At 33.7% G+C, this 19,848-nt stretch overlaps 1 protein-coding gene across 1 annotated transcript in view; it reads left to right on the top strand.

Moving 5' to 3' along the window:
- The window catches only part of LOC116350751 (kynurenine 3-monooxygenase-like), a 3,246-nt gene extending 878 nt beyond the window's left edge, over window positions 1-2,368 (top strand). The window contains exons 2-10 of the mRNA XM_031782663.1: window positions 419-488; window positions 595-785; window positions 882-930; window positions 996-1,083; window positions 1,154-1,322; window positions 1,381-1,632; window positions 1,711-1,941; window positions 2,009-2,170; window positions 2,242-2,368. Of these exons, the coding sequence (XP_031638523.1) occupies window positions 419-488; window positions 595-785; window positions 882-930; window positions 996-1,083; window positions 1,154-1,322; window positions 1,381-1,632; window positions 1,711-1,941; window positions 2,009-2,170; window positions 2,242-2,328 (1,299 nt within the window). The 3' untranslated portion in view covers window positions 2,329-2,368. The remainder of the gene's footprint in view (window positions 1-418; window positions 489-594; window positions 786-881; window positions 931-995; window positions 1,084-1,153; window positions 1,323-1,380; window positions 1,633-1,710; window positions 1,942-2,008; window positions 2,171-2,241) is intronic.
- The last annotated feature ends 17,480 nt before the right edge of the window (window positions 2,369-19,848 follow it).

The following is a 19,848-nucleotide window of genomic DNA, read 5'->3' as shown; positions in this document are numbered from 1 at the left end:
GTTGAGATATCTAAACTTTTGTATAGATTTAAGAAAAAAAATCATTTATACTAATAATCTATACATTATTCCCGTGTGTGTAATTTTTTGATTGATTAACATTTTTCAAGTTTCCACCGAGACTCCTTCTCAGACTACGTGAGGAGCTGGAGTAGCACCAAGGTGCAGAGCTCAACAATATTAATTAGCATTAATAATTCAAATTGATGATAATATTACAATTTCAGACGTTTTTTAACTTTTGATATGTTGATCCTCACTAAAGAGGAACTCTGCTCCTCGGTGATCCTCCGGCTCCTCAGAGTGCTCCATCTCACATATATTGTTCTAAGAAACAGTTTTTGTAAAATTATAAATACAATATGGGTAGAATATTATTCAAATAAGTGTTTATTGATTTTGTTTTATTACACAATAGGTAGGTTCATTGGCAGCAATAAATTTTGCAAAGAAAGGGCACAATGTTCATTTATATGAGTATCGCGAAGGTATGCCGTAATATTTTCTCTAAAATAGTTCAATGCCATAAAACTCATTCTATTTTTTGAATCATTATTGATTACCACATTTATAAAATGAACTTGTTTCCATTAGATATCCGTAGAGCTGAGCTAGTTCAAGGGCGAAGTATTAATTTGGCGCTTTCTGCTCGTGGTCGAAAGGCATTGGCTCAAGTTGGATTGGAGGAAAAATTATTAAAACATGGCATACCAATGCGTGGCCGAATGTTACATGATCTTAGCGGTGAAACACAAGCTGTACCTTACGACCCAAACACAAACCAGGTAAACTTGGTATTCTTCTTACTTGAAATTCAATATCGGTACCTTTTGAGTTAATACTGTACTATACGATACGTGATTTTGTTCTAATATATTCAGTGTATTTATTCGATTGGTCGTAAATATCTGAATGAAATTCTACTAAATGGTAAGTGAAAAGATAGAAGAAATGAAATAAATTAAATAAATTATGCATCCAAATACACATTATAGAAGCCGAGAAGTATTCGAATATTCATTTGAATTTCAATAAAAAAATGAAATCAGCAAAACTGCGACAGTGTGAGGTAACATTTCACGAGTGAGTAATTTTATCTTTGTAATTGATAAATATTAAGCTGACATGTCTAATGTCCATGTAAATTTCAAAGCGAAAAAAACGATGGGGTCGAAAATGTATCGGGTGACCTAATTGTTGGCTGCGATGGGGCATTTAGCACAGTGCGTCGTTATATGTTACAAGTGCCCGGATTTGATTTCAGCCAAACATACATCGACCATGGCTACATTGAATTGTGCATACCACCTGTCAATAGGGAGGTACGTTAACCAAAAAAAATCTTGATTTTTTGAAAATCTATTTTCTGACTTTTTTCAGTTTCAAATGGAGGTGAATTATTTGCATATTTGGCCACGCGGAAAATTTATGATGATTGCACTTCCAAATCAAGATAAATCTTGGACTGTTACTTTGTTCATGCCGTTTTCAAATTTTGCATCAATTGTAAAAATTGACGATCTTTTAACATTTTTCACCGAATATTTCCCAGACGCCATCAACTTGATTGGTAAACAACGCTTGATTGACGATTTTTTCAAAGCAAAACCACAACATCTGATATCGATTAAGGTAACACTAGCGCATTTTTTCGAATGTTAAGACACCAGTGTATTTAAAAAAAACTTTATCTTAAATTTAACTGTACAGTGTCGTCCAACTTATGTTGATCCAAATATTTTGTTGTTGGGCGATGCAGCTCACGCAATGGTGCCATTTTACGGCCAAGGAATGAATGCTGGCTTCGAAGATTGTAGATTGCTTGGTGAAATTCTCGACCGTCATCATAACTGTATTAGAATTGCACTGAAAGAATTCAGCGATTCTCGGCACGAAGATGCTGAAGCCATTTGTGATTTGGCCATGTACAACTACATTGAGGTTTTTATGCAAAATGTCAATGTATTGGTATCCAAAAGTAACATATATCTTTTCAATATCCAAACAGATGCGAGATTTGGTGCGGAGTAAATCTTACCGCCTTCGTAAACTCTTGGATGATTTTTTATATCGAAATATTCCAAAATACTGGATTCCTCTATACAATTCGGTTTCATTCTCTCACATGCCGTATAAGCGATGTATTGATAATCGAAAGTGGCAAGATAAGGTGGTTTTTTTGTTTTTGATTTTACTCGTATAGCAAATTATTCAACTAATTCCCTTTTAATAATTAAATAGATTTTATCACGGATAATCATATTTGGTTCGATGCTGATTGCTGCCATCGTTCTGTTTACTTTTGGATTTGCCTGCAAAATTATTTGAATCGATTTAATCGAATCTAACCCAGCGTCTCCTCATCATTAACGAATCATTAACCTTTCTCTATAGTTATGTGTCATAATTTTGAGATGTGTTATTTTATATTCATCGTGTGAATTATGTAAACTGTAGCTTATTACTAATGTGTGAACGTTTTGAAGAAAAATCACTTAAAAAATAAAATTAAAACACAAATGAAGGTTGGTGTGAATTTTTTTCAATTTTCATTTCAAATAGTTTTTACCCTTTACCAAATGGAAACGAATCACTCCATTTTCATCGAATACTGATAGCCCTTATTCACACTTTCAATCATAAAAGATGTCTAAAGCAAACACATTATATACTAGGGGTGTCGACACCCAAAAAGAAAAAGACGCAAAAAACAGAGATGTTTCGCCGCGTCTCGTATGTGACAAGTGCTCAGATCCATACAATATTTTTTGAATATATTAAGCCTTGGAATACGAAGCGATGAAATATTATATTGCCGAAGAAAAATGAGCACCAAAGAATCATATGGATAAAAAAATGTGAAAACGAAAATCTGTTGAAAATATCGTTGGTGCGTTTAAATCGGTGCGTCAAAAGTTGTTTTGCCATATATTAGGGAAAGGTTGAGATTTTTGTTTGTATCATACAGGTACTTTCTACCGATTACATTTCCAACAAAATCTTGCTTCCGTTTATCATCCTTGTTTCATTGTCTCTATTTTCTATTTATCATCTATAGTTCTTTTTTATTTGTTTTTCGTAAAAATCCAATCAGAGTATGCATCCCTCTACGAATTTTTCCTTATTGCGTATGAACATTAGAATAAATGTTTTTTTACGGGACTTTTCCATGGCAATTTCGTTGATACGTCTCCCCTCATGTAACGCGACAGTATTGCAGACGAGGTACATTAAATATTGTTACAAGAAGTGGCAATGTTTGCGTTGAATTTATTGCGTTTCATGGAAATAGATTAGATCCATTCATTTGAGTTGGTGGATCATCAACCTTCAATTGGCTGTAACCTCGTGATCATCGTGCTATTTCTTCGGCGCAATTTTATTTCATGCATGCATATTTACGTGTACATATTGCTTAACATAGTGCAAAACTCAAACTAAAGAAATCTGCTAGCGTCAACTCACTTCATCTGCACAATGATGAAGAAAAAAATTACACAAAAAAAAACAGAAACCATTAACAAATGCGACGATGGAAAAACATCAAAATAAAAATGATGGCAACCACTTGACGATTACATTCATCATATCCTACATACAAGATAGTCTACGGCTTGGCCATTGAAACTTTGGTTGCGAACAAAATATGTACTTAAAAGCATTTACATTTACCAAGACATGCAAAAGTTGGCATAAATGCAGCCGTCGATAGCATGACCATGGAATGTTGTCACATATAAACTGATGTCATCACTGAAGTATTCATATGAGTGCATGCTTTTGAACTTCGTATAAACAATCTGTTATGCCTGATAGAGGTAAAAAAAAATATCATCATATAGAATAGATAAGTTATGACTGCTGGCGATAAACAGGATTCGCTCATGACAGAACACTTTCCATTTGATTCGTCGCAGTTTTTTTTTATTTTCATTTCTTTTCTTCTATGGATGGGCTTTTGTTGTCAGTATTCTTCTCGTTTAATCTTCTTCTTTTTCAACGCCACTTACATGTCATGTGCCAAATTTTATTAAATGCCAATGTTCTCTGCACATCAAGCTGCGCATCAAGTCACTAATTTATCTTGCTACTTTTACATCAAAAAAAAAAATGTTGCAGACAAAATAAACGATGGAAAAAGTCGATAATTTGAATGATTGATGCTCTAACTACAAAATGACATTCATTTTTACACAATCGACATTTAAAACAACGAAAAATTATTATCTATAGGCTTGGAATGCAATCAAGGTGGCCTAGCCTATTTGTTTATTTTCCGATGAAAGTCAGTCGTGCTCAAATAAATCTATTAAATGTCGTAATCGAATCAAAAATTATTCAGCATGTAACACCGAGTCTTGTAAAAAGAATGCGTCATGACACTGTGTAGTAAATACGTAAGGATATTCTACAAAAAAACGGCGAATAAAACAACGTGCACATTTTATGGCAGCCAATGAAGCTGACATCGTACATGTCACACAAACTCATGTTGTCAAAAATACTAAAACTCAACCGAAGAACCACCAAGCAATAGACGACAGTCAGTAGATACAAATCATCGAAAATCGAAACAAGTGGCAAAAAAAATCCATCGCAAAATGAGAAACAAGCGAGAAAAGACTCTCAAACAATTTAGAAGAAGAATCAGAACAAAAACAAAGGATACATTTGATGGCAAGGCAGACTTGAAAAACCCACCAGTAGAATAGAATTCGAACAATGACGAAAAAGAAAACAAATCCTATTAAAAGGTTTCACTTTCAATGACAACGCAGTTTTGAGTATCGTGCTTGACGCTATTTTGCCGTTTGCCAATGTTTTATTCCCCTAACAGCCAAGACGAGGAAGGAGAGATAGCGAATCCATTGAAGCGTTAACTTAAATCCGACCAAAGAATGTTCGATTTTTTAGGCCAATCATTTCGGAATGTTTAGTTTCGATTTGTGTTTCCTTCGCACGGTCTACTCAATTTTCAATGTCATATTTAAGCATTGAAAAATAAACACGTATTTATCGCTGTATTGGTTTTCTGTTTTCTTGTATTGTGAAATTTAATAACGAAAAATATACTTTATCAGATAAAGTTTATCTTATTCATCAATTTTACTTTTTTTATTATATTTTTCATGGTCTTTGGTTTTGTTTTGACAGAAAATTGACATTCGTCAACGCTGCCACTGAAAAGTTGGACGATGCGCATTTTTAATGTTCTCCGTATTTGATAATTCAATTTGATTGAATTTGATGATAGACTGGCTTGATTCAGTGGATTTGAGCCGACTGTTTGCCATAAAATGTTTGATCATTTGTTAAACGCACCAAAGAAAAGTTGATAAAACTATTGAAGCGGAAAATTGAGCTCCAATGTGATGTGCCAGAAGCATAATAAATCCGTTAAAATCCATTTCAGTAATCAATTTGCTGAGCCAATTCGATGGATAAATTGCCAAAATTGTTTACACATTGCCTGATAAGCTGCTAATAATAATCCTGTTGCCCAGAAGTATGTGTACTTGTCGTATCACTTAAAATGATACTTATTTTAAGTGTGTCGTCGATAACGCGCTATCTGTGATAGCATTTTGATCCACTTTCGTCCTAGCTTTTATCAGATACACTTTCAATGTGATAGACATTCCCAGCGTTGAATAAATTATCAATTTACTGCATCAAGTGTAAATATGCGGGCAAACTTGAATTGAATTTCAAATTGAAAACAAAACGCTGCCATTCATGGTCTGGCATAAAATTATTGGCCAAAAGACTAACAATGCAATGAGCCGAACAATGTGAAAGATTTATCATGAGCTCAATGACATAAAATCATTTAGCGAAGGTTATTGGAAATATTGCACAATTCATTTACCAGCTATGCTACCTTTTGACTGACATTTTTCGACCCAATTGCAATAATAGCGATTGAAATCACGATTTACATGTTCTTTTCGACTCTCGGCACTGAATTTACATATACCATTGTTCGTGTGCAAAACTAAAAAACCATGATTCGCTGCGGCTAACGCAATAAGCGTGAAAAATGAGCTGGTAATTATTTTTAAAGCATCCATAAAAAAGTGTATGTACTGCCATTCATATTATCATCCCGATTGAAATCAATGAAATAAAAAAATAAAAATTCATTAACACTTAAAAATGTCCAATTACATTATATTTAATTCAATTTATATAATATCAACAATTGTGAAATTCGTCGAAATGGGACAGATATCATATGATGCATATAAAATATATTATTATTTCCCTTAATAATGTTGATGATTTATTTATGGTTGCTATGATTTTGAAATGGTCTCTTTATGGTATCTCAATAACCATCGGTGGTTTTTGAGATTTCGTAGCGTATAAAAGATTAATGTATTTTAAATTTTTATCGCCATTGGCCGACGACCATAAATTCAATGTAACATTTCTCCTATCTTGCACAGGTTTACATTTTGGATTTAGAAAATTCGAAATCGCACCGATTCAAATGGACGTGTTTGCACATATCTAATTCTTGCCAAAGTGGTTCACCTCAAAAATGGTGCTGAATTCATGTCTGGCATTTATAAAATAAATGTAAATTTCGACTAAATTCGAACAACATTTTTCTTTTCACCGTTTAAAGGTCGACGAAATTTTATATGTGTACGTGGTAAAATGTACCTGTAACCACATGAAAATCCCCGAAATGCAGACAGTGGATTTAGAGAATGAGCCGTAAGGCGGCTATGGAATTGTACAAATTGGACGAATCCTTTTTTGATTGAAATGTAGCCAAATATAAATTAGATGTTGTTGTGAAGGTATTATGGAGCTTAGCTTGGTACTTTCGAAAATCACATTTATGCAGCACATTTGATTACATTTGAAGTTCGAACCTCTTACATCCGGTATAGTTTCTAGAAGAAAAAAGGTGTATATTTTCGTTCTTTTATTTTGCATTCTATTTCAAAAACTATAAACCAAAACGACATCCAAAGTTTTTTTACAATAACTTTTATTTCTTTTACACTTTTCAATTTCACTTTAATTCCAAACGGCATATCAACGTACACATTTAACGCATACACGTTGAAGTAATTGCAAAAATGTTTAATTCATCTATCGATTTCAACATAAAGAGGGCCAGTTAATCTTTATTTGAATCATTTAAATGGAAATTCGTTTCCGTGTTGGAACCATTGTCTGATCTATATTTACCATTCGTGGCAATATTTTCACACGTTCGTTCATGCGCAGTTAACATTGTATTTGGTGTATTCGTACGTTTCTGGTATTAAGCCGTTCTGCTGAAAATATACCTGTATTTTGCAAGAGATTTTTTGAGCATTATCTCTGTAAACGAATGCGTTATTTGTGAAACTGAATACGTGAGCATAAAAGAAAATCCTAGGGGGATTCCGCGCGTATTTATGTACCAAAATTTAACTTCATTCTTAAAATCTCATAAAAATTCAAATATCTCACCGTGTCTGACAATATCCGTAAGTATTCACCGATACACACCATGTAGGATACTTCAAATTTTGTCGAATATTTTGACATTTTTAGAATATGGGTGAATATGAGATAATAATGAATGGTGGTGAATTTTTGGCGCTGCAGACCTATTTATAATAGGTGAATTATTGGGACAGCTTCTAAGCTGTCATGGTAGTTGTTTGTTACATGTGTGTAAGTTTTTGCATTACAAAGCAAAATTGAAATGTGCCATTTGCAATGGAACGGTTCTGGCGTGAGTATCAAAACTTCTACGAATATAAAATTCCAAAAATTATTAAAGATATTTTGGCTGTCTGTGCAATCGATAGAGCGTCATTAAGTAATTTAAATGAACAAAGTATAAAAGCAAGTGAATGGCACGTATATGAGAGACATGGCGACATGCCAAACCGTAACGCCATCTATCGAATAGAATCTGAATTACAAATTTCGTATTGACTATCTCATATTTGTGTAATTTTGTTCATAGAATTATAAGGTTTATTCCGACAAATTTGTAAGGCTTTTGTTCGCCAACATTTTACGTAGCATGCCATACCCTTGTATAAAAGAGATTGAACAAATAGTTAATCAGAACAAATCAATATATTTTTTAATATATAGAAGCTGTCATAATAATTCACCACTTCTTCATTCCCTGTTCTTGTCAAGTTCAACATTGTCGGTATTGCAGTTCAGAAAATCTTAAAATATCTCCCAAAAAACGTAAAGTTGTGTTAACATCTCTTGAATTTGTTGAAATCCCCCGAATTTGTTCATATTTATTCATATTTAAGAGCGCGGAATCCCCCTAGAGAAAATCGAATTGCTTGACCAGCGTAAACTTTCAAAACTATTCTGTTACCGTGCATTGTAATGGAAATAAAGTAATACAAATCAATACAACTTCTTCTGCCTGCAACAGTTTCATAAACTTCCTCAGCATAGTCGATTCTACAAATTAGAAAATTTTTACATTTATATAAATACGGCATCGACTGCGATTGCCTCATTCTTCATATTCAGGTGTTCTAATACCAATGTTATTATATTGTTAGTGGTTCTCACACTTGCCACCACTATTTCATTCGATATTTCTATTTCACGATCCATTGGAAAAGTTAGTTTGACTGTCTTTGACTGTCAGCCGACAAGTTTTAATAAACTTATCGAATTGATGCTGAGAATGCTAATAAAGCAACGGAATTAATAGTTTGATTCGATAAATGGGCTGTCTGCGGCATGTTTTGGCCACAAACTTGATAATCTCTCATATTCATCACGTTTATGTATTCACAACAAAGTTCATGCGCTATGCTATTTGCCGTTCGTATTACAAACCCAACATGCCTAAGAAATTGGATGTGAGATGAAGATGTGTACCACAAATTGAATCGAAAATGGCATCTGATGTAGTGAAAGCTTTCCAATTAAATGTATTGGATAAGTTCACAGCATTGAATATTAAAATAGGTTGAGTTTTGGCTAAGGCCTTTGCAGTAAATTTTTCACTAGAACCATTCAACCATTTTTACCAAGGTATGTTAATATATTTTCTCTGAATTGCGGTGATATTGTTGTTATTTTATTACATCTTCAAATGCAAGTATCTGTCAAATAAAAACTACCATTTTATTATCGATCCGGTGTGTATGTGTGTTAGTGTGCTGGCTCAACACGCACATCGCATGAAATTTGAATTTCATTCATCCACAGTAGCAAACGTGCCCAGGAGATTTCGAATGTACGTATTTGATGTCAAATAAAAAGCAAATATATAGCAACTTGGGACAGAGACACTTCGATCTTAATTGAATTTGCCGTCCATTTTGGTTTTTTTATGTTTCCTAATTAAGTCCTATCCAACCTTTATGACTTGGTTTCGAAACAGAGTTTCTCTATCGTTATAAAACGTTGCGATTTGTAAACGATGCGTTTGGTGTTTACTTTTGTTTGTTACATCGATTACGGCACTGCAACTGATGTGCTCAACACATGATAACACTCGCTCGGACATCATCGAATTTATCATCATGCGTTGATTCATTTCGTGAATGTTGCTCATATCACGTTTCGGTACCGTCGCCTGTACAGTGATGGTGCTCAACATCAAAACAAAACAACAACAACAAAATACTTCTTAGTTCTACTTTTATCCAATTCATAATGTAGATACTGAATGAGCACTCTTGATGGTTGTTATGTGATGCTTTCACCATTTCCAATTTTATCGACACGAAAAACTGAAAAGAAAGTGCCGTTTGTCTTCTCCACTTCTCAAGATTCCATCGAATGGAAAGAAAAATAAACAAACAAATGATACGCGAACAACCTTACAAATAACGAAGATTCGAAGAATCCGTAATGTAAAATGAAATAGATTTTTTTTTGAATGAGAGATGAAGAGAAAGAGTACAAACATAATGGCAAACAGCCTGTGGACTATTCAACATGAAAATGAACAAACAAACCGACGAACAACACGCAAGCAAATGAAAAACAATCTAATGAAAAGAATTTGTTTCTTATTGGTTGTTGTTACCCGGTAAAAAAAGTGGTTTCTTCTTTTGCTATTTTGCGAAAAGAATGAAATATTTGCAATGGTAAAAGTGAAAAATCGTCATAGTAGCTGGTCGACCATTTACAACACTAGCAGCTTTTATAGTATTGCAGTTTTTTTATATCAATGGCGTGCCCATAACGTGCATTTTCAACGCAAGCGAACCTAACGAACGAACGTTATGTTTGGTGTTTTGTGAGCGTTGATTTTTTATTATGTGAAATTGCATTTTATGAGTTTTACGCCATCACTGTTATTGCTTCATGCCGTTGTGATTCATAAACCTATAATAGCATTCGTCAATTGCAAAAACGCGACGTAAATATTTTACAACCGCAAATACGCACATTTTATTACTTTTTTCATTCGGTATGCGAGCCTTTGTTTCAGTTTCTATTTTTCGCGTCGTTGATGTATAATATTTCGATTTATTCATTGGAAAATTGACTGGATGATTATCGAAGCACAACATTTTTTTCCTTTCAGTGAGGCCATTTCAACGTTTTCATCACGGAGTTTTGATTGAATAAAGCTTAAGTTTTTTTTGTTGTAAAAAATAGGTATTGCATGATACGTACAATCTATGATGATGATTATAAAGTAGATTTGCTTCAAATCCTTTGATAAAGTTGGTCAAATATAGAGGAACGAATCAATATTATTTATAAAAACGGTTCCAGCGTAAAAAAAATAAATGAATAAATTGATATTCAAAGTGAAGCCCCGTAATCAATTCGTTTATGTGAACTTTTTTTTTTATAATTTATTCGTTTCATATTCGACATTCATGACACGGTAGTCTTTTTATAGAAACTTTTAAGCATTTTTTGTAATGCCATCATGAAAAAGATGGACATGATTAAAAAAATTGAATCATGAGATGGCCGTATCTGTTTTGGCAAATAATGATAAAAGTGAAGTGAAAGTGTATGCAATTTTTTTATAATTTTACTCCAGAGCTCTTCAAGAAATATAAAATCTCTTTAAGTATATCCAACCAAAGCCATATTGGTTCGTATATCTTTACTTCAAACCAAGTTAAAGTTTTGTAACCACTCTCAAGCAAACAAACATCTACGATGTAATGGACATATTGATTGTAAGTTTTGTTTTATTAAATAAAACCAAAGCTGTTGAGAGCATAAACTGACATCGAAGCAAAGACACAAACGGCCTTTGAGAACTTAATCGTATTTGATGGCGAAAAAAGATTGAAATTCATTTTCATTTGAAGCGATTGTAAGTTTTACAAAAAATATATAGTTTTCATATTTCATATAGAATATTCTCCAAAGTGAATGGTAGAAGTTCTGCATGTGTTGAAGAAATATGAATAAAAAATGTAATGAAATGTTTCGAGGACTTCTTTTCAAGTTGAGTTGAAAATTCACTCGATTGTGGGCGCATCATGTGTCATGTGTAATACTGTAGAGAATACGCTGCTGTATGCGTGCAGCAACAGATTATTGTTGTTATTATTATTATTACAAATCCACTGTGATTGCGTGTCATGTCGGTAAACAATGCAATTTGTAACGCTGATGCGCAATATGCCAGAGGGTGATTTTGTTCGTTCCTTTTTCTTCGCAACCTTTTTGTACACTTTTGAACCACAATACTAAATGCATGCAGTTAAGAGATATCCCTGTGCAAAGTTCATTTTACACAAAGAAAAAAAATTCGTTAAATTTCAAGATTGTTATTAATTGAGTTGGAAATGACTGAAGCAATTACGCGAATGTGGAGTGGCAAGTGGCCGGTTGCAGTGTTTGGCTCAAGAAAATCTCTGATATTAAAGTTTGAAATTGTTTTGTTATTTGTAAGGTTGGATTGAAAGTTTGAAAAAACGATACAACTGCTTCATGATACAACAAATATTTATGTTTGGACGTATATTGAACTTCGGGGCTAAGTTTGCTCTTTATTCCACTGCCAATGAAAAACTTTCATTGTTGTGGTGTTTTCGTTGTATTGCAGTCTTTTGGTTTTGTTTGACTTGCGTTTGGTTTGGTCGCATTGTCAAATGAAATAAAAGACCACCATTTTTCTTGCGGGTTGAAATCGATAAGAAGAGCATTCTAAAATTCTTCTTCGTTGAAACTCAACACATGACCATTGATGACCCTTGTGCATTGCTCTTGATCTTTTGTCGTTTTATTTATTCTTTGCTTAAGGGCCGTAAACGATCGTGACCGAGCACGATACTATATAATGATTCATTTAGCGTCGATTTTGCGATAATGTTTATTGGCATTCATTTTCAATTGATGAATTTCGTTACGCTATAATATTTTTTACGATTTCCATTCTTTCCCCTAGCGGAATTGTTAACAAAGGTATCTTTGATCGTAAATCTGAAGTAAATATTTATGTTATTTATAATTGAATTGCTGCGCTCGAATAAATTCACCTAATAAGTAGTGTTTGCGGTTCGGTTGATATAACGATGTCCGCAACCAAGAAGCGCAAGTATAAATGTAGTGAAATATTGATTTTAAAGGTAAAATTGGTGTCAGTTCCAGAGTTCATTTTAAATTTTCGAAAATAATGGATAAGTTTTTGACATTTGTGTTCTCTATAGAATAAATTGAGAATTGTGCGCAAGCAACAAATTGAAATATGCGAGCATAAAATATTATGAAATAAACTGTTAAACCGTATTTATACGATATGAGATTAAACAATATGCTCTGGATTTAAATCCCTCTATGGTATTAAAGTATCCACAATTCGTCCCGCACAGTCATTAGTTTATGGCCGCCGTAAATGCATACAACACTCTTTGTAAACTTAATGCAATACCCCACCCATAAAATATGCACATTTCAAACATTTTAGTATCGAATATTTGCTTAAATGAACCATAGAGTTTGATCAGACATTTTTCAAAACGAATAGCTACTAATTCGTTATAAATACAATGCATTTCGTTTATTAAAATCAAATCCTCGTTTCACGTGAATCAACATGTGGCACTTAAACACTGCCTAACTATTATGCATTCTATTCACCTGGACGCATCACATGTTTTTTATTTCGTTTGCATTTAAAACCGCAACACTTCTGCTGTCGTTTTATAGTGATTGAATACAAATTGTACAATACTAATATAACAGCTAGTCGGCTTAGAATGGTCGTTTCATTGTTTCCGGTGATTTTGCATGTTTTGTGGAGTCGCTTGTTGAAATTTCTCTGTAATATGGATGTTGTTTAATGTTCGAAATTATTGATCCGAAATTCGTTTTTTCATGCATCTGTTAATAGCTGAATAAGATTACTGGTCCAAGTTTCCGATGAGCAATTACCTTTCACTTCATGTCATAATAAAGTATGGAATTATAGAGTTTCACATAGATGGAGGGGAGGTACTTTATATTGTTCCGAAAGTTAAACATAAATACAGTTGAATTGCATGCATGACGGCCAGACCTACAGCAACGAATGTACAATGAGGCAAATCCGTTGTTTGCATGGCAAAATGCATGCGGCTTAAGTGGTTTTATGTGCATTTCATATAATTTTGATATGGTTTTGATGTTAATGAATAACGAATAGCAGTTTGACATATGGATTTGCAATGTATTTCACATTTCTGCAGCTAATGATGTGGTCTGACGGTTAATAACCTTCCAATTAGAACTAAAATTAACGAACTATGCGTATGTGTCCCCTTCGATGTAAATGCATATACGTTTTCTGTTTCATTTTTTTCAGTTTTGCCCACATTTTTGGACATTGCAAACACAAAATGGAACGGAATAAATGCGTATCCATAGATACCAGTTATTCGGTTGGTAACAATTGAAAGCTTTGCTGTGGCCGTCTCTTCAAGCGAACACTAAATAGATAGTATGTCTTCTACACCAAAATATGAGCGTTTGTACTGAGTCCCTAAAACAGTTTCCTTTCTTTCAGTAATAATTTCTTATTTCCAATTTCATTGTCGGAAAATTCTACGATAAAATAAGCTGTAAGTAATTATATTTCACTTCATAAAAAAAGTAATGAATCATCATCGCTGAGGTTAAATATTGAATATCGAACAAAATGAACATTAGATAGTTACATCGATTCGTTATTGTCGGCTTCTGAATAATAATCCCCTCTGATTATTATCATAGATTTTTTGTTTCGAAATATCAATATAAAAACGGAGATGAATAACAAAAACAAAAGAAACATTAATGTTTGGCTCATTTGCGCAGCGGAAATCGGACAGACTTTTCAATCAACCGAGCAATTAATCAATTTTCCATTGTGCTTTCAATGGAGAAAAAGGGCATTTTATTGGTTGTTACTGTGACCAGCTTTATGTTTGGCCACAAATTGATTGATTACACGCATTGGGCATGTCGAGATGTTAAATGATTTATCTCACGATTGTACACTGTGTGCCGAACACTCATTTGACGTGCTAATTCCAAGAAATATATTTAAACCACACACCACAGGCCAAACAATAATCCCTCGGTAATTAAATATCGAATACCAACGGAGCAAGTGGAATATTATTATCAACATTCTTATGGTTAATTGATTAACTTCCTCTCCGTTATCTAACGCCCCTTCACAGCTACACTTTTCGCATTTTCATCGTTACAAATTTCATTTTGACCATTTCATCTTTGAATTTGTTGAACTTTCATTACCGCTTAGTTATTTTGTTTGTTTCGTGAGCGATATGATGATAAACTTAAGAAATCATTCACTCAACCCCGTGTGTAAGTGTCCAAAGTAGATGATAATGAATTTCAGTTGGGATTAAAAGGTAATACTTGAGACATCTTTGAAGTATTTTTTTTTCTTACATCTTTTGTGTTGTAATATTGAATAGAAAATTAAAGCATTTGATTGAAAGAAGAACTTCATCGCAAGCGCTTTTTATCCACCACATTCATCAACTTGTGAAAGTCAAAAAGTCAGTGAAAAGTCAGTCGATAATATTGACATTGCTTGTCAATTTCAACTGACACAAACTTTATGGACTTCAGACCACTGAATCGCTTCTGATTTGCCGTTGTTTTGACACACGTTGATCCTTTTTTTGTTTTCTTCTTAAAATAAATGGCTCAACATTGTATTGAAATAAATAAAAATTTTGCTTCAATAGAAAACCCTTCAGAGCAATGTGGAGAATATAAAATTGTTATTGAATTTTATACCCATATCCGTCTTTCGATTAGTTTTGATGCTTAAAATAAAATTCTTGCCATCATCGTTACTATTTGAAACTTTATGATTTTCCGATCGTTTTGAATTGTGTACAATGTGTACGACTCTGATTCAATATCAAAAGTGGAGTTAATGTTATTTTCTCAATAATTCAATGCCACATGATTTGCATTTGCACAAACCGCCATTTCGCTTGAAGGCATTTGATTCAATATACGTTTTCCGCCCTCCGTATCGGATGCATCATCATCCGGACGACGTATCACTTTTGCTCGTAAAACTTGTTATCCTTCTATTCAGAGCATTATAATAAAGTTGATGTTTTCTTGTCATCATCTGCGTTTAACTTAATGTGCATGCAGAAAGCATGTGTATTCAAAAGCAAAAAAAATTGCGCAACCCATATAATTCATTTGCGGAGTAATTTTGACGGTGGCGAGTTATATGGGAATCATTGTAAAATTGATCATTTGATATATGCGCTTACTATTCGAATCACGAGAGTGTTTAAACAGGAAATTAAATGTTCCGACAAAAATTGCTACACGGTCATTTGGACACGCTGGCATCCTAGTACCGTTGTAGTAATTCTAATTCTAGTTCCATTGCATCGCATAAATAGCATGCCATCACAAGTAAACTGTTTGTTTTATCCATGTGAATAACTTGAATAAAGTGCTTTCGCACACAAAAAATAGCTAGTTTTAATTAAAAGTTGCGCAGACACTTCGAATAATCGCTTTGAAAAAATGGATTCAAATGAGAGTGAATTCTTGTTAAACTTCCAGCCAAATGAAAACTGTTCATATTACATCCATCCAATGGATATTATTTCATTTCTAAGAATTCGTTGGAATGCGTAATTCAATAGCATTTGGCTCAATGGTGGTGTGATATTCCAAATACAACTTATTAAGCGCTTTCTGTAGACATTTCGATGTGGTAGGCCGCGGTTCCGAAGAATTTCTCATTTAAACCGTATTATATGAAAGCGGTTGCTGTGGCCGTCGCAAAAAACTACAATATTTTCAATTAAACAGCAAAGCACTCACCAGTAAACATCCCCAGTGGTTAGATTTTTTTTTTCAAATTTCCTATTGGATGTGGTAGAGGGGTCCAAAATAACACGTTTGACATCAAAAACTTTTTCCCCAAATTGATATGGGGTCTGGGTACGCCCCCTTGAAGTGTCAAAACTCCCCTTTTTGTGTTACATAAGGTCTAATATATCTTTTAAACGACGCAAAATATTGTAATAATTTCTTCGACAAAGCTCTAGCCCTTGTAGAGAAAAAAATGTCACCAAAGGAAGGGTCAATGACCAAAAATGGGGTTTCTTTTTTGGATTCCTCACGAAAAATTACTCTAAGAACACCATACCCTCTGAATCCCCAGAGCACCCCTTGTACCTTGAAATCGGGTCCAAATTTGAAAAAAAAATCTAACCACTGGGGATGTTTACTGGTCAGGCATTCGCTCCATCGAACACACGCTGGTTGCTATGGTTTTTTTCTTCAATGAGAATACCATTCGTATTTGCGTTGGAAATTCAACAGGCTTATTTTTCATGAATTTTTGTTTTGTTCATTTGTATGCGTCGCTATTTCGATCACATTGTTTGCTTGATATTTGAATTTGCTCATAGTATCCACTCAACATTTACAAATAATAACAAGCGATTCTTGTTTTGTTATTTGATAGGAAATCGATTTTTGATATATTTATATATATGGATCGAATGAGAGAATGTTATACTGTATTGCTATTATTGCAGTAATATATGCCATATATTATATGGCAAGCGAGGATAATAGAGAAATTTAAATGACATTGCAAGGACAAAATGAGAAAAAGAAGAGAAAAAACAACATTTAATATAATTGGCTGATTGAATGAGGTCTTGCGTAAATGGTATACCATTCCTAAAAATAGACTCAGTTGAATGAAATATCTCCAAAGAAATGTGATATATTAAAACCTGTTGCTACTAAGCTGTATCTTTGTACACCGCATCGCAAAACGAATGCAACAGTACGCTTGCCCGAGCGCGAGAGAACAAAAGACACACTTTCATTGACCATTTTATTTATATTGCATGGAAAAAGGTTCTTTAAATTTCACGACACCATAAATAGTATACACAGTTGTTTTTTTTTTCATTCTTGGAAATGTCATTTGTTACAGTCGCCCGAAAAATGCGATAAAAAATGTATGAAACCGAGACAAGTGTTCTTTCTTACTATTCATAAAGCATTGTGCAATAAACCTTAATGTAAAAGTTTCCATTTGTGCACAGGTCTGTGTATGTTGTCGCTCATTTTGTGTTTCACCTAAAAGATTTTTCGTGTTCTAAAAGAATTTATGTCACTGAAGACGTATTCATTTAATAGTCGGGATATTGAACGAAGTCGAACATTGTTACCAGGTAAAATCCACCAAAGTTAACTTATGTGGAAACTAAACATATGAGTATACTTTATATACTTGAGCTGTACCCAGCCACCAACAAAATACTGCACATTTTCCATGAGTTGGTGCATCACTGAATTAAATGTTCAAATATTACATTTGAAATGCATGCACAAATGCTTGAAGTGTATGCTAAGTTTATTTGTAACAAATTTAGACGGTTTCTCACTTTTTCTCACTCTCGAAGATGACGTGTTTGCTCAAATGCTCATACTTCTTCTTTTTTTTTGATGTCGTTAAAATGTCGTTGGCATACTTACACGGCTCACGTGGAATAAATACATAACGAACCGAGCAGAAATTTCTTGACTTCTACAATCACAATCTCGCTTTGGCATTTCCGTGCCAAAACTAATGGAGAAAATAAGGCAAGGCGCTACATCGTTATTTACACACTTTGTTTTGCTTTTTTACCATGTCTTTTGCTTTCATCTTTCTTTTCCTGTTTTCAATCTCGACGATTTCTTTTTCGCAGCTTACGTTTTGATGAGTCCACGTACATTTCATTTTCTGCGTCAAAGGAAAACCGAGATTTATTTTCACAGTGGAAAATTTCCAAAATGAGTTTTATTACAAAAAAATCAAAGTACAAAACAACAGATGTACAAAACGAAGAGTCAAAGCGAGTGATAATAGTTGTCATGGTAGTACAATGTTTTTTTGTGCGTTCAAATGTTGATTCGTATGCTTTTATTTGTGCTTCGTTTTTTGTTTAGCTCATCCCATGCGTTAATTGAGTTGATCTCGTCAACATAATATAATGAGTATTGCTGGACAAGTATTTTTAGTACAATACATTTTATTTTCACCTTTGCATTCTGGACTCGTTCATTTATTTTAATTGTCCGTTTGCAACGCTTTAAATTGGACAGAAAATTCAAGTGAAAATTCATTTTTTTCACGGCACATGCAATGAGTGCACCGGATAAATTTGTGTCGAGTGAAAATTCTACAAAATGATTTCCATTTAAATCCCTATTCAAAGTGTCATTCACAAAGAAAAAATTGAACTGAATTCATTTAAAAGTATATTTATTCAAGTTTTTTTCTTAATTACTTCGAAATACAAATTTTACGCTACTTTCTAATATTAATTCGCTTTTTTTTCTATGCGCTCAACAAGACAGTGAGATGGAATTCTTTGACAAGGTGAAGAAGATTTCGACGGAAAATCCCCGTCAATTAACATTGATACCTTTAGGCGCTCTTAATTATCTTTACTGAAATTAGTCTGAGAGGTTTGTTCAATGCTCTTCAATATATAGGTAGACGGTTGATAATTGCGTTTGCCACGTTTGAATTTTACCAGACGAAAAAGAAATAACCTTCATTTTTCAGATTGAAATATCCAATTCCACCACATTGGACTTGCTTTGGTGTAAGCTTTTGATTAAGAATTCGATTTACCGTATCGCACCGGCTTATAAGTGACTCTAATCAATTTTATCTTCAATATTTACCTACAACGAATTATAATTCTTTTGGCACTGGCGTCTAGAATCAAGAGCCGTTTTCAAAAGCGTTTCGTTCGAAAAATTAAACAAAATCACGTAATGTTGTCAAGTGTTTGGGCGTCTAAATCGTTACCACACATATAAACCGTTTTTTTATGACAATCTGCGGAGTGAAATTGATTTTCATAAGAAAGGTCGAACAGCATGAAATCTATTCATAAAACAAGGCCCAGTTCGGGCTGTCTATAATAATGAACAAGCCCAAATTGCCATGAAAAAGCAAACATCACGGCTACTTTAAGTAGCCATTTTTATTTCTTACCATTTCGGTGTATATCGCTCCGCATTTATCGTTACTTTCGAATCGGAGGTGCACACGTGTTAGATACATTCACATTCGCATGTATTGACAAATTATGCGGGGAATTCCGTCTAATAATCATAATTAAATACTTTCGCATCTCGTAATGTGTGTGTATATAAGTGTTTTTGTTGTGTCTAGCCATGCGTTTCGGTTGCTATTATTATATCTTGCCTATTTAACTTTTCACGCTCATTTCTTTTCCGTTTTCATGCAACTCCACATTGAAGTGGGGTGACAGTTCCGTATCGAATTTGTGGTAATTTTCTAGTTATTTGTATGCATGCGTGTGTGTGCGCCGCGTATATATAACAACCCTGATTATAGCTGGTGTCATTGACGTG

Source organism: Contarinia nasturtii, unplaced genomic scaffold (genome assembly GCF_009176525.2).
Source record: "Contarinia nasturtii isolate CC-2019 unplaced genomic scaffold, AAFC_CNas_1.1 Cnas_scaffold_4311, whole genome shotgun sequence".
Classification (NCBI taxonomy): Eukaryota; Metazoa; Arthropoda; class Insecta; order Diptera; family Cecidomyiidae; genus Contarinia; species Contarinia nasturtii.
The sequence above is the reverse complement of the archived record's forward strand: the minus strand, read 5'-3'. Positions and strand labels throughout refer to the sequence as shown.